The sequence below is a fragment of the Eurosta solidaginis genome, chromosome 1, assembly GCF_040869045.1.
Source record: "Eurosta solidaginis isolate ZX-2024a chromosome 1, ASM4086904v1, whole genome shotgun sequence".
Classification (NCBI taxonomy): domain Eukaryota; kingdom Metazoa; phylum Arthropoda; class Insecta; order Diptera; family Tephritidae; genus Eurosta; species Eurosta solidaginis.
The window spans coordinates 37,961,494-37,977,156 of NC_090319.1; the positions used below are offsets into that span (position 1 = coordinate 37,961,494).

The 15,663-nt window shown below is 32.8% G+C and overlaps 2 protein-coding genes across 9 annotated transcripts in view; one reads left to right on the plus strand and one right to left on the minus strand.

Moving 5' to 3' along the window:
• The window catches only part of LOC137251959 (saccharopine dehydrogenase-like oxidoreductase), a 19,053-nt gene extending 13,895 nt beyond the window's left edge, over nt 1–5,158 (minus strand). For 2 of the 6 annotated variants that reach the window (XM_067787044.1, XM_067787036.1), the window contains exons 1-4: nt 4,997–5,057; nt 750–874; nt 556–681; nt 228–462 (exon numbers count right to left, since the gene is read on the minus strand). In XM_067787044.1, coding sequence (XP_067643145.1) covers nt 228–462; nt 556–681; nt 750–874; nt 4,997–5,030 — 520 coding nt within the window. In that variant the 5' untranslated portion in view covers nt 5,031–5,057. Of the gene's footprint in view, nt 1–227; nt 463–555; nt 682–749; nt 875–1,261; nt 1,351–1,424; nt 1,762–1,971; nt 2,149–4,996; nt 5,058–5,098 lie in introns of those variants that run through there. The other 4 variants (XM_067787057.1, XM_067787050.1, XM_067787066.1 and 1 more) reach the window with 4 other exon arrangements.
• On the plus strand, nt 2,592–14,470 carry LOC137251946 (nucleotide exchange factor Sil1-like). 3 transcript variants are annotated; one of them, XM_067787022.1, is made up of 3 exons: nt 2,592–2,606; nt 4,657–4,986; nt 10,022–14,470. In XM_067787022.1, the coding sequence occupies exons 2-3, from the start codon at nt 4,872–4,874 to the stop codon at nt 11,230–11,232; spliced, it is 1,326 nt and encodes a 441-aa protein (XP_067643123.1). In that variant the 5' UTR covers nt 2,592–2,606; nt 4,657–4,871; the 3' UTR covers nt 11,233–14,470. The 3 variants fall into 3 exon arrangements, with proteins under 3 accessions (XP_067643123.1, XP_067643114.1, XP_067643109.1); XM_067787013.1 differs by lacking the exon at nt 2,592–2,606 and adding an exon at nt 2,671–3,123; XM_067787008.1 differs by lacking the exon at nt 2,592–2,606 and having other exon boundaries at nt 4,518–4,986.
• The last annotated feature ends 1,193 nt before the right edge of the window (nt 14,471–15,663 follow it).

Genomic DNA, 15,663 nt, shown 5'->3' on the forward strand with positions numbered 1-15,663 from the left:
ATGTATTTTTTCAATTAAGAAAACTTTTTATAGTAGGAGTATAACTGCCATGAAAAACTTCTCAGTGAAATTTCATCTGCCTTGCAGCTGCCGTTTGGAGTCGGCATAGAAAATTAAAAAGTAGCAGGAAGCAAATTGGAAGAGAAGCTCGGCCCAAATCTTTTCCGATTGTTAATCTTTTGAGATCATTTTAAAAGTTTATAAAAATTTCTCTATTAAAAACTTGCCATTAAAATGAGAGGCCATATAGTTCACACCAACATCAGCGGGTAAACTCTGTAGTCCGCAACCCATTATTATATAGACACCTTTTCTTTTAGCTTCATCGTCAAATTTATAATTTATATAGTCCATGAAGTGAGATTCAGTGCAAAGATCAATATAATGCGTTTTGGCTGAAACACAGGCTCTGATAATGTTTTCGCCATATGACTCATAAGGTCCCGAACAGTTGATAAGAACCTGTAACGTGAACAAATAGTTTGTAAGAAGAGCTATAACTTAAAATTTATTAAAAATATCTAACTATTTGTAAAAAAATTTTAAAATGCTTACCCGACATTTTTTGGCTAACTTATGAAGTCTTCTTTTTTGTTTTATATTTGCAGAGATTATAGGTATCTTGGATAGGTTTTTTCTGTGTTGTATGCCAATGTCTTCCAACATATCCCTCATTTTCCTCTATTGAATAAGTAAAAGTGTTTATAAATTGTACTTCTTATGGTTTCTGCTATAAAACTGCGACTAACTTTATTCCGTCCTGCAATTCCCCACGAATACGGTCGTAATACTCGTACAGCCTCCATAACTGTAAAGCGACCAGCGCATCCTGTTGCTCCAAATATAACAATATCAAGGCGTCTTCCAAAAAAATCTAGAAGCACATAAAAGTCGGAACTTAAATATGTACATAACATGATCCGAGTAAGATTAACAACTGATAAATTCAGGCAAAAGGTTGGATTTTGATTTTTTGGCTAGTATGGTTATGCGATATTAATTTAGTTAAAAGTTAGATATTAGTTTATTCCAACCAAATTTTTTGCGCAAACCTCGCCCTGGGTGACGAAAAATATAAACAGACACAAAACCAAATGCCAAGTATACATTTTTTTAGTATATTAAAAATTTTAAATCAAAGATTTTAGATCAATAAGTTCAAAAGTTAAATAAGAATAGAGCCAATGGATATACAACATAGCTACAGTTGTGGTAACAACCCCAAAGATGAGGAGCGAAACTGTTTACTCTACATGCATACCTTCAGCACATCTATTTTGGTTTTTATGGATGCGTTGCTTAGATTGAAGTTTTTTTCTTAGTTGAAAAGCTTAAAAAATGTTTTTTGAAGCTCCCACTGGTTATATCGAGCTAACCAGAGTTCGCGAGGAACCCCGTTTTGATTTTCTGCGCAGTGCTCACACCTTCGTAGGGAGTCTCTGAAATGGCTTCTAACAAAGTGTATCCAAAGGAGGCTTTATGAAATGTATGAGGAAAGTGCTCTCTTAGGATTCATTAATTGAGCGATTAAACCAAGTGCGCACTTAAAATCATTCGAAGATGTTTTGGGATTGCAGTTTTTTGTTTATATATAATAAATAAATGGGAGTTTGTTTTCAAATCTTCGTCAGCTATATCATTGCATTTCCTGCAAGCATGATTATTTTTTACCTTCTTTTAGAGGCCAAACGAAAAAGAGATATTAATATCAGCTAAACAATATATAGAGCAATAAGTGATTTTCTGTCCTGATGCACTTGTTTTCATAAAATTTCCTTAAATCGATCCTCTGTTCGTAAGCAAAAATAGTGTGACGAATATTAGCAACAGTAAGGCATACTATAATCTTTAAGCCGATACTAAGCAGTCACTTGTATCTACATAAACAAATCAATCATTTTGTCTACACATATGTACATACAAGAAGCGGAGAGATATGCACAAACACATGCATATATCTGAGATACTCACAAAAGTATGCAATCATCGGTCGAAGTATCACTCACATATACACGCGCATATGAGAAGCTATAAACGTGCATCTGTAGTTTATAGCAGGTGAGTTTATAGCTGGCAAACAAGTAGTAAGTTCTAGAAAGGTACGATAGTAAAGATAGAAATTAAGTTATAATGTATCAAGGTCAATACAGTGCGAGCTGTAACTCTAAACACAAATAGCGAATTGTAACAAATTAAGAAATGTATGATAGTAAAAAGAGAAATTAAGATAATGTATCGAGGTCGACACAGTTTCAGGCTGGCCGAGTTGTAAGATTACAAATGCGACCATGGCAGCATTGGACAGCTGATTATAAACTTTTTTTATTTGATTTGATACATCAACTTCCGGCGCAGTACGATTTTGACATTTGCCCATCGAATTTACAAAAACAAAGTACATGGAATTTTTATTTATGTTTGTAGGTATGTCACCATGCTGCCACCTTGTGTCGTTCCACCATGAATAGAATAAGCAAAAATACATCACTGTAAGGGAAGAAAAGAGAAGATGGTGTACTTCCGGTTCATTATTGGATTGACGACTGAAGACTAAAGTATTAAAATAATTAATCCGAACGTTTCTGCTGTTTTATTAACCATCGAAGGTAGAAATTACAATACATATTTTATTTTATTTTCGTGAAAATACTGTAATATGGAATCTTACGTTTGAGTCCAGTTAAAGAACCACAATTTGGGAATTAAATGTTTTCAACTTAAGTAATATAAGGGCTTATCATTCATTACGACGGTTATCCTGTCGTTACATCGTCGGTAAATTGGCATCATTAATTGCGTCGTTGCCCCGAAATTCTGCCGCAAATTTCGAAATTCGTCAGATATGCATCATTGTTTACGTCGGTAACCAAATTTTGAGATATTTTGTGATAAATTTGTATGAAGAAAAATATTGTCGGGAGAAATATTTATTCGCATAATTAATTAAAAAAACATTAAAAAATTACATTATTATTTGTGAAATGGTTCGACCGACAACAAATAGGGCGCAATACGGGAGACTGGTTGAAATGATGCAGGAAAGGTTAGACATTGCGCAAGGATTCCCAAGCACATCAAAGGAGAATGTGTGTGTATTATAGTTTGCCCACCACCTGGAAAAAGGTACACAGGTTTGATAATTGTTTTTATTGTACTTTTTTCTCTATTTAACATACAAAGACGAAAATACTAAGGGGGCGTCACACCTCCCATACAAATATGATTTTAGAGGCGTAATACCTCCAAAAGGATTAATGGTATAGATCTTAAAATTGGTATAGAGATATTCGATATCAATACCATACTCACGCTCATAGCTCTGAAAATTTATACCCTTTCAATTGAAAAGTTAAGGAAAGGAAAAGTGAAAAGAAACTGACGGGGAAAGGGAAAGTGAGAGAGAAAGGGAAAGCGAAAGGGAAAAAGGTTATCAATAGTGGTTATAGTTTGCAAATTTTGGGTAGTCGTACAATTATTCACGCACTTTTAATGAAAGTTTAAAAATTTTCCGATGCTCACAAAAAACCCCTTAGCCGATAAAACGCCCTCTTCACGATCCATATTATTTAGCAGAACACCGCCGCTTTACATGGCCATGTCTGCCGCCACGGTCTACTTTATCAACTTCCGACCATGTACTGGAGAGCGTAGAATTTCCGCACGGTAATATATTTGTGATCAGAAAACTCCCCCTTTCGTTGCATACCTAGAATAGTGTGAAATTCGTGTGATTCCAAACTAAATCGCAGCAATTTTTGCTAAATAACTTACACTTTATCGTCCATGTCAAAAGGATTGCAAACGTCCCTCAACACTTTTCTTTGCACTCTTGAATTCACTACGCTGCTCTTCCAATAACATGGCTGCTATCGAAATGGAACTCATTTTGTCTTTGTTTTATTTATTTATTAATTAATTTTTGTAAATTTGATTCCAACTTTTTTATTTTTATTTCGACAATATTCATTATTTAAGATCGCGGGTTCGAATTATTATTTATTTTGACAACAAAACACAGCTGATTTGAAGGGAAAAACGCTTGAAGAATTAAGTTAGTAGTAGTAGAAGTTGTTATGTTAGTAGGCAGCACTAACTACGAAAACGGAGGAATGGCCATTTACCAATTTTCACGCATTCGGTAAATACATTCCCTTTAGGATGGGAGCTCATGCATAATTAATGATAGACCCCATAATTTTTTGCATTATAAAAAATTCCCTTTTGTGAGTACGCTATGATTCTTGAGTTAAGCCACTGTTTCGTAACAAACAAGCGTAAAATCTAGAGATTTTAAAAGTATGCCTAGTTATCAACATTAGCTCTAATGGTACTCAAGCCCAAATACTAGAGTTTAACCCTGCCAGATCGGCCGCTTAAACTAAGCTTAAACTTAAAGTTAAAGTTGACTGAAAAACTGCAGAATAAGTTTAAGCGTAGTTTAACTGACAAACTAAGTTGAACTTGTACTGAAAAAACCAGGCCATAGTAGTCGTTGTCGTGTTTTGTGCTTCATGGGAGATACAACAAATTTCATCGAGGTGGCAGGGCGAAATTCCTTCAATAACGAAGTCTACCACACTACAGCTGTTTATAATAACAAAAAAGACACGTTCTCAAAAACCAAATAAATGATTAACGAAATCTACCACATTACAGCTGTTTACAATAACAAAAAAGACACGTTATCGTTATCAAACACCAAATATATGAATAACGAAAACTACAATATTACAGCTGTTTACAATAACAAAAAAGACACGTTATCGTTATCAAACACCAAAAAAATATAATTTTACACACTGATGACATTTTACGTCTCTGATAAATACCGTATTTTGATGTAGAATTGATAAAAACTATTTATTTTAAAAATGAATTTAATACCATCACTGACTTTGCTATTGTTGGCAGAATTTGCCTTCGCTGGTGGTAAAATCGGCAATAAAATATTTGAAGCAACAAATACTTGGCAGGAGATAAAAGAAGGTTGGTATACCTAGGTGCATAGGTACAAATATGGTATGCATCATGATACAAATATTCCAAGGTAAAACCGGTGAGTCAAATGACGTTTAAAAAAATTTTTTTTAATTCTTACGGCTCACATGTTTTGTTATTTTATTTTGATTTTGTTTCCATTACAAAAAAATTAACATAAACAAACATTCATTTTTATTCTATTATATTAAATATTTTTACGTTAAACTCAAATTTTTTTATACGAACCGCCGTATTCTTAATCGTTGGAGTGTAATCATTTTGGTGGGAAAGTCATCATACCTCTGTCACTCTCGTCCTGAAATATAGGAAACACTGCCCTCATTGCTGAAGGACAACAACGGAAGGAGATTCATTCCCCGGCGGGTTGAAAAGCTTAGAGGAGGAACTTTCTTTTGTCCGGCAGATCCATGGCTCTGCGAATGCTGACTGGAATCAACAAAATAAAACTATGCTGCAAAATAAACATTTATATCCATTTTCTCTTCAAATGTTTCACATCACAGGACTTGACACTGATTTAATGTACATACGGCCATATTGTTCACGACGTGAACCTTGCACATAACAGAACAACTGGACAGCCATGGCATGACGGTACTACTGTGGAACCCCAACAACTTTTGGTTGTGACGTTCGAACACAGTTTCTACTTCAATACAAATGCATCCGAAATTGCCTACAATGCAAATCCCCAAATTGCTGCAACGCAGAAAGTTGCAAGGCTGCCAAATTTCCCACTTAAAATTGCAACGGAATATCTTCTTAAAACGTTTGAGCACCGAGGCATTGCTGATTTAGTTGCGCATCCAAGGCGGATAATAAGATATCTGCATAAGCCCTATGACGAGATCTGGTGTAGTATGATCCAGAGCAACACGAACGCAGAGTCCGTGATTTCCTTCAAAGTTAGGCTCCCGCTTTGCAGACATCGCCGAAGAAGAATGCACACTTCAGAAGGATATGCGCATTACTCTGCCCCAACTTCGATCTCTATGTATGGCCCCAGCCTGCTGTAGAGCACAAATCATCTATTCGTCTGTAATGTGGAACAAAAATCTGTAATAGCAACTTCTTTTTGGTAGAACCATATTGATCTGCTCGATTCCTTGGGCCTCCGTTACAGGACTTTATTTAAAGTTTCTTGAGTGTTCTAGCCTATTAACCCAAGCGAGGGATTTTTAAAATAAAAATAAGAACCATTAATGGACGGACGGAAAAAAGACTACCCCGCCTAATTCTGACTATGATAAACAGGAAAATGTATATGTGCGCTGCTCTCTGTATGTCATGACAACAAAATCAGGTTGTCCCACCTAACGCCAAAGTGGGAGAAAAAGGTGTCTGAAAAATTCAGCCTTCACAATTTAATATCCCCTAATTGGACTAGGTGAATGGCCCAGCTGCGAAGACCTGCAACATCTCTAATGATACAAGTAAACTGGATGCTGGTATGAGCAAATTATGACCATGCATGGTTAAATTGTTTAAATTAAAAAATAAAAAAAAAAAAAACAAACAAACAAAAATTCGTAGCAAATGTTCGATCTATTTTATTTTTATTTTTTATCGGGCATTTGTCAAAGTCAAATATGCAAAATTTTTTGTTTGTATCCTTTGGTTGGGCATTTCCACAAACTTTCTGAGAGATTTTAAAATTTTTTTAAAAATCGATAAACTATTATGGCCGCCGAGAAGAGAGAATGGTTTTACCTTGCTATATTTTTATCATGGTATGCATTATATGTAAGATCTGGGCCCGTATAACGTGTTACAATCCGGGATCGAAACTAATTTTTTAAATAACAATAGCTCCGAAATGGTGGATCGGAGTAGTGGCGATAGTTTATGATAAAAAACTATTTATTTTATAAATATTTATATTTAGTTATTTTAAATCTTTATTCAAAAAATTTTAAAATTTTCTTTTTTTGATTGATTAGAAAATTTTCATTTAAAAAGGTAACATAATTATTTAAAAAAAATTGAAATATTACAAGTAAAAAACAAGTTAAATTATTAACATAAATAAAGTAAACAACTAAATATAGACCCTACATTTACTCCCCCTCCAGTGAAACAATCAATAAAATTAAATGTTCGTTAATGTTAAATAAAATTATTTTTGGAGTGTAGTGTATTTTTGTTTTGTGTATTAGTCATTATTGTATGTGCGGGCTTAAGTAAATTTATGGAAACAGTTTTTATAGCTTTAACATGTTAGCATGAAATAGCTTTAAATGGTCCCTCGTAAGGTGGTTGTGAATTAGACTTAGGAATAGCTTTAAGTGTCTAATTTTTTTGGAATAAAATCATCAAATCATATGATGAATTATTTTTGATCAAACAATTGAGAAATGTTTTCTAATTTTAGTAAGAGTTTCATTTCTGTTATCAATTTCATTACTATTATTAGAAACAATTAATTCACCAGGTAGTCTAATTGTTTGTCCATATGCAAGTTCAGCGGAAGAGCATTTCAAATCTTCTTTAATAGAAGTTCGTAAACCTAAGAGAATCCAAGGTAAAATCTCTGATCAATGTTTGGAGTAGTCCGTATAGTGTTAACTACTTTGTACTCTTTACTTTAATTTTTAAAATAATTTTTAATTGAGTTTTCGTGTTAACTTAAAATTTTTGAATAACTTCAAAAAAAGAAAATTCTAATTAGTTGGAAAATATTTAAACTCAAAACAAATAAAATAATATTTTTCAAAAATAAATATTTAAATATTTGGTTAACCACCAAATATTATTAAATATAGTGTTAACTACTTTGTACTCTTTACTTTAATTTTTAAAATAATTTTTAATTGAGTTTTCGTGTTAACTTAAAATTTTGAATAACTTCAAAAAAGGAAAATTCTAATTAGTATGAAAATATTTAAACTCAAAAATAAATAAAAATAATATTTAAAAAAAAATAAATATTTAAATATTTGGTTAACCACCAAAGTCCGAAATTGTAATTGCCATTTTTAAAATCTTTCAATTTTTCCAGTTCCATTTGACTGTAGGTGATATGAAGAAGTGTGAATTTTATGAGCCCCTAATAAAATAGTTAATTCAGTGAATAATTTAGATGTAAATTGTGAACCTTGATCTATTGTAATTTTGAGTGGAATACCGAAACGAGGAACATAATTTTGAACAAATGTAGTTGATACTATTTTGCTGAAATATTTTTTAGTGGATATGCTTCTGGCCATCGTGTATTTATGATAATAGACAATTAAAAATAATACGATTTTCTTTGAATATAGGTAGGACCAACTAGATCCACATGTATATGTTCAAATCGTCCTGAAGTTATATCAATTTTTTGAATCGGACTTTTCGTACATTTAGCAATTTTATATTTTTGACAGTTAATACAACCAATTATTAATTTCTTTACGCATTTCTGGCCAAAAATATTTAGATTGGATGAGACGTCTATTTTTACGAACACTTGGGTGAGATAAACAATCAATTTTGTCAAATATAATTTTTCTCATCGAATTAGGAACATATGGTCTAAAAGGGTTTTGAGTAATGTCACACCAAATATTAAGATTGAGAAGAGGAATATTAATTTTTTTAAATTATTTTTGGAACTAAGATCTGAAGTTATATTTTTAAGAATGTCATCTTTTTGTTGTCCATCATAAAATGTTTGAACATAAATATATTTTGTTAAAATTGTATTAATATCTGGAATTCGCGAGAGAGTATCAGCTACTTTATTAGTTTTGCCAGAAATGTATTGAATGTCATTGGTGAATTGCGCAATGTATTCAACGTGACGAGTGTGACGAGGTGATCTGTCTGTTTTTGAATTTAAAACATGTGTTAAAGGTTTATGGTCAGTGTATATTGTAAATGTTCTTCCTTCAAGAAAATGTCTAAAGTGTTTAATAGAGTTATATATTGCTAGAAGTTCCCTATCAAAAGTAGAGCAATTTATTTCAGTTTCATTGAATTTTCTTGAAAAATATGCAAGTGGCAATGAGTTGTTACTTGTTTGTTGTAGAACTGCTCCAATTGCAACATTTGATGCATCAACAGCAAGTGATAGTTGACCATTTTTATCAAAGTGAGTGAGTAGTGTTTTTTTGTGTAAAAAGTTTCTTAACATTTTCAAAAGCTGAAGTAGTTTTTTCTGTCCAATTTAATTCTTTAAGTTTATTTTTGATAGCAAAATTTAACATTTCATGTAGTGGACTAAGTTCTTTTGCTAACATTTTAATATATCAAGGGTAATAATTCACCATACCTAAAAATTTTTGTAATTTATTAATTGAGAGAGATTTTTCAAAATTAGAAATTATTTCAACTCGTTCAAAAGAAGGGCTGATTCCTTCACTAGAAATTTCGTAACTTAGAAATTCTAATTTTTCAACTCCGAAAATAAATGTCGTAGATTAATATTTAAATTATATTTCTAAAGTCTTTTAAAAATTGTTTTTAAATGTTCTTCCTCATTGTTATAAAATTCATTTGTCTGTAATCTCCACTTGGTCTCCAGTCATTTGGATCAGATGGATTATTTAAAATCTTTATTCAAAAAAATTTATTTATTTTATAAAATTTTCTTTTTTTGATTGATTAAAAAATTTTCATTTAAAGAAGGTAACTTAATTATTTAAAAAAAAATTGAAATATTACAAGAAACAAGTTAAAGTATTAACATAAATAAAGTAAACAACTAAATATAGACCCTACAGTTGCGTATACGAACTAGCGGCAAATAGTACTCGTAAGATCTATAACTTATTATTTATTAAAAAATACTATAGATCTCACCCCCGGTTTCGAGGACCCGCGGTCAGTTTCCGATTTTTCGTTAATATCTTTTGAAAGAGTTTAAATTTTTGTTTTCCGCCTTCGGATTATTAATACCTCTCTCGATATTTTTGGTAGCGGATTAGCATAATTTTTGCATAGTTATCGCTTGAGTGAAAAAGGTTTTCAGTCACTGATAATAACACGTAATACGGGCCCTGTTTATTTTCTGTTATTTATAATAAAATACATTTTTAAGGCCAACAAATACCAGCCGGCTTGCATGTGCGAATAAACTTGCAAACTGGGAAAAAAGAAGCTAAACTACTGGATCACAATGAAAAAGAGAAAAATGAAAATGACGCATTATCCGAAGTTGCTCACGATGCTAGTGATGGAACTAAACATAAAGTAACCGACAAACCTAAATTGAAAATTAGAAGGACGTTTTCCGAAGTTATAAAATCAATACCCAGAGACAGTTTGGGGTTTTCCCTGGAAAAGCTAAGGAAAATAAAAAGAGACATCAAAACGTACAACAAACTTAAACAATCATTCAAAGATTTCCAAAAGAATTTTCAAACGGATGCCGAACTAATAACAAAACTCATTTATCAGTATAAAAACCTCACCAATGATGAACAAGACCTGTCGATATCATTGCAAACTAAAGTCACAACGCAACTGGGCATATTGGAGGACTTGGAATATCTTGTACATCAAATAGACAATGCCCTGCTGTTCATAGATAATGGTGGCTTGGAACAAATCATACTGCCACTCGTGGTTAATGAAACAAATATAAATTTGCGGGTGAAAGGTGTACGTGTGTTGGGCGCATTAACGCTCAACAATCCTAAAGCACAAATTAAAGCTTTCGAAAAAAATGTTGGTGCATATTTATCACAAATTCTCTTCTCCTCAACGAATACAGATGAATTATCTGCGACAGTGTATGCTTTTGGTGGTCTTTTAAGAAGGTTTCCCATGGCATCACAAAGAATTCTTTCAACATCCGGCATAAAAGCATTGGTTGCTGTACTTAGTAAACAGTGTGATTTAAAAGTAAAAGCCAAAGTTGTTACACTTATAAGTGATATAATTGTTGAAAAGAAGCTTGAAGATGCAGATAGTCAATATGCCGAATTGAATCTTCCAGAATGGCTGCAAGCAAATGGATTTTGTGATGCTGTAGATTCAGTGATTTCAACGAATCTTCAAGAGTTGCTTCATCAACCCGATTTGATGGAATACTTTGTTGTTGGATTAGAAAATGCAGCAGTAATTTGTATGCTAGTTTGGTCGAAAAGTGCAAAATTACGACACACTTTATTGACTATAAGAAATCTATATATATATGAAAAGGAAGAGTATCGTAAAGAGGTGGCTGACCAGATTGGAAAGCTTGTTGGCGTTTTGTATAATTTTGAAGGTCATGAAGAACTGCTCTATACTGCTCCGATACAATAGTAACGTTCTTCTTATTGATTGATTGATTTATTTATTTAGTAATAAATTACCGTAAATTACAAATATTTATGAAGAAATGCAAAATCGTAAATACTGGATACATTTCATTTTAAATAAGTGATAACTATTTTCGTTTTTTATGTTCGATGACATTCAATTAAATCAGTTTAGTCCTTTGTGGAATAAGGTATTCTGGGCCGCTGAAGTTGTGTGGCGCTGGAGTCTGAAATTGTTTACGTTACTTAGGTTGTACGGTTGGACTTCGCCAACGTATATAATTTTCTCTTGTGCATTTTGCGGTTTGCCCTGTTTTGGCTTTGTAATTTACAGGTGTGTATTTATTGCATCTTAGTATGCATCGCATAGCTTTATTCCGTATTTTTTGTAACCTTTCAATATGGCCGTTATTGCAACACGAATAAAGAATTTTTGAGCAGCATTATATTATATATTTTAACCGCGAGCAGCATATGAATTTTTTTCCTAAATCTTTTTAAGAAATCTACTTTCTTTCCAATATTTTTTAGATATGTAATCTATATGTTTGTTGAATTTTAGCTTTTTGTCAATGATAACGCCAAGGTATTTAATACTTTCAACTTTATCAATGATTTCATCGTTGATTCTTATATCTTCTTCACTTCCCATGTTTATTTCCATCAATTTAGTTTTTCGTTTATTTAATTTAAGCTTGTTCATCTTTAACCACTTGTTTACATTTTCTATGCCAGTCATTAATTTTAGTTTACACTCCTGTGCATTTTCTCCAATAGCGTATACCAACGTGTGGTCAGCATACATTACTGTTTTACAATTCTTTGTTACAGCAGTCATTTATATAAATTATGAACAGTAGCGCACCTAGCACAGATCGGATTATTGCTCTCTTTATCTTTTATACCGTACTTTTCAAGTTTTTGGATAAGAATATCTCGGTCTCTAGTTTCAAATACACGGTTAAAATCTAGAAAAGTGGCCATGATTTTTTTTATTTTGTACTGTAATTTTTCCTAAACCCTGATTGGTATTTCATAAGCAAATTATTGTTTTCGAAATATTCTGCTAATTGCATTTTAACAACTTTTTCTAAAATTTTGTTCAATGTTTTGAGTGTGTTTATAGGCCGAAATTCATCACATTTAACGGGTTTGTTTACTTTTTCAACAGGCGTTATCATTGTATCTTTCAAGCTATTGGGGAATACTCCGCTCGTAAGTGATTCATTAACTAATTCTGTCAGAGGAACCGCAATAGTATTGCAATTATCCAATATCATTTTTGGCCGAGTTTTTCATAATCCGATTTGTTTTTCATCTTAGTTCATATTTTATTAGTTCTTCCCGATTTGTCATGCGAAACTTGAAAGTTTACGGCGCATTTTCTATTAGATTTTTATATTGCACATTTTCTATAGTTTCTTATTTCTTCAATACTACTAATAAAATATTTTTTAAAATTGCTTGCTATTTCATAATCACTCTTATATACTTCGTTGCCAAATATCACATTTTTTTCTTCCTTTAATACTAAGTATTTAATCTCACTCCACATCTTCTTCTTCTGGTCATTTGCCAGGCTTATTCTATTGTTTATGTGTTTCTTTTTTTCGTTCATTACTTGTACTTTGTAGGAGTTTATGTATTTTCTGAAGTTTTCCCAGTTATTAGTCGTGTTATTTTCTTTTCCAATTTTATATAGGCTATCCTTCCTTCGTTTCATATTTTTCAACCGCTCATTGTACCATCCGGTTGGCGTACTACCGTTACTTACGACTTTGTTAGTCCTACCTCCATTAATTTTATATTCTCCTGAATGTTGTTATGATCTTCATATATACGCTCTTTCTTAAATTCTTTGGCGAAGCATTTTTTACTGTATTTAACATTTTTTACTTTTTTTCTTCTATCTTATTTATCACAATTTTCCGATTTTATCCTCATTCCAATGATCCCATGATCCGATATTTTTCCATATTCGCTAACATTAACACTAATAGAGGGAATGTTGCTAATTATAAAGTCTATAAGCGTTTTGAGTTATTCGTCACTCTCGTATATTTTCGACATGTTGTTTTAAACAATTATCATTTAAAATGCTTTCTATTCTGTTTTTATATGTTCCTGGTTGCTCCCAGTCAATATTAAAGTCTCCCGAGATTATAACATTTTGCGCACTATCCAAAGTTGTTTCAACGTACTCTTCAAAGAAGTCACAAAAATATTTTTCGGAGCTACTTGGTTGGTGATCGATAGATCGTTATTGCCCTTATTGTTAAATTATTAAATACGCAGTCGCAAGATGTCACCCACACCTTGGCGTCTATTGATTTGTGAGTTATAATTCTTACTTCTCACTTATTTTGTATATTGTATATTGTTACCCCTCCAGTAAGTATGCTTATCAGAGAGAGGCATTGAGGACGCCAAGCCAATATATAAAGTTTATCTCGTTTTCAAATGAAATATTTGTAGACTCCAAAGATACAGTGTACGCTAAAACTCCAGCAGTTGTGTTTCAAAAAATTTGTTATCATCATTTTTATACTTTATATCTTCAATATCGACGGCCGAGTGGAAATTGCTTGATGAGCGCCATATTTCAAAAGTTGTTTTAAAAACTGCAAAGTTCAGATTGTGGCTGAAGAGCGTTCCATCCCACTATATTTTTCTTTACCGTCCTATCTAAGCTCAAAATATCCTACATTTTTTCTGAGAAATTAGTCTTCTTGAAAGTCTAAATTTGGACGTTCTTTTGCAAAAATTACTGTTTTTCGACTGTTTTCTGTACTGCTATCATTTGAAGTAGCAAACTAGCGATAAGCTTGAACCTCTACTTCTCGTTTGTAAGCAAGTTTTTAAATATAATTTTTTATTATTATAATGATATTAAGACTTGATTAGTATAATGCTTTATATTCCGCGTTTCACTGGACAATGATCCAGACCCCGAAAAAATTCAACATTGTTCTTTCTATTCTTATTCTACAACTTTTTAATTTGCATAAAACATACCTCTCAAACGACCACGCCGCTTTTCGTGCTTTTCTAGGATACCCTCTTGAGATTGTTGTGAGGAGCAACTCAACACATCCAGGCTCATGACAAAAACAAATTTCCAAATAAAAATTTTGATTAAAAGAATTTAAACAATTTTAAGTTGTTGTATAAAATTTAAATAAAAAAAATTTAAAAATTCTATAGTTGTGGCAAAATAAAGTAAAACAATAAGGTATAACAAATTTCGTTTTTCATTTTATTGTAAGTATGTAAGTATTACGGTTCTTATGATTTTATGCGGCCCGGCTCTATCCCGATTCTGAATGATGATACTTAAAGGTCAAAGGGTGGGTTACTCTGTTGCCGACGTTGGTTATCAATCAATTGGGCAAGCGGTTCGAAGGGGTACCCGTCTGTTTCAAGGCGTTCGTAGATGACATTTCAATAATTATAATATTGTAAATGTCTTTCAATGATTAGCTCTTAGATTGATTGGCTGCTTTGGGATATACATACATAATTGCATGGGCATCTCGTCTGGGTTTTATTATTATGTATTAGTCTTGCTCTTATAATTATTGTTGTAACAATATTTTGCACCGCTCAATATGCTCGTTTATTTACAGCCCTGCTTCATAGCATAGGCGGAAAGACTCTGCAAAATAGGAAAGTATGCATGAATGACTGACCCGAGGATGCTTCGAGTATAGCCAAGCCCCAGTCACTGTAATGTCGCTCCCACTGTCTGGGCCACGAAAAATATAAACACGTACAAAACCAAATGCCAAGTTAGAAACATTTTTTGCGACATTACTTTGGTGTGTTAAAATATTTAAATCAAAGGGTTTAGAACACTAAGTTCAAAAGTTAAATTAGGTCGGTGAATGGAGTCGATGGATATACATAGCTGCAGTTGTGACAACAAACCCGAAGAGGAGGAGCGTCGGACCTCTATGCTAGGAATTTCCCGGTGAATCCTGTACTCAAAGAACAATACCCAAAACTTGCAGAAGAGGAACGCACACTCCCTAGGGAAAAGCGAGAAACTCTAGCTCAACTTCAATCTGGATACTGTAACAGATTAAACTCTTACCTATTCAGAATCAACCCCGACATACAAAACATATGTCCTGCTTGTAGCGTGTCCCATATGACACCAACCATCTCTTCAACTGTATTGTGGAACCAACGCCTCTAACACCCCTCTTATTATGGTCTACCCCTGTTGAAACAGCAAGTTTACTTGGACTCCCGTTAGAGGATATTGATGACAATTTGTGATCGGTCGCACCTATTGGATGGGGCGAAGCACTGCTACAACAACAACGACAACAACAGGAGGAGCGAAACTGTTTGCGCTACATGCATACGTTCAACACATCTGTTTTGGTTTTTATGGATGCGTCGGTTAAATTTGAGTTTTTTCTTAGATGAA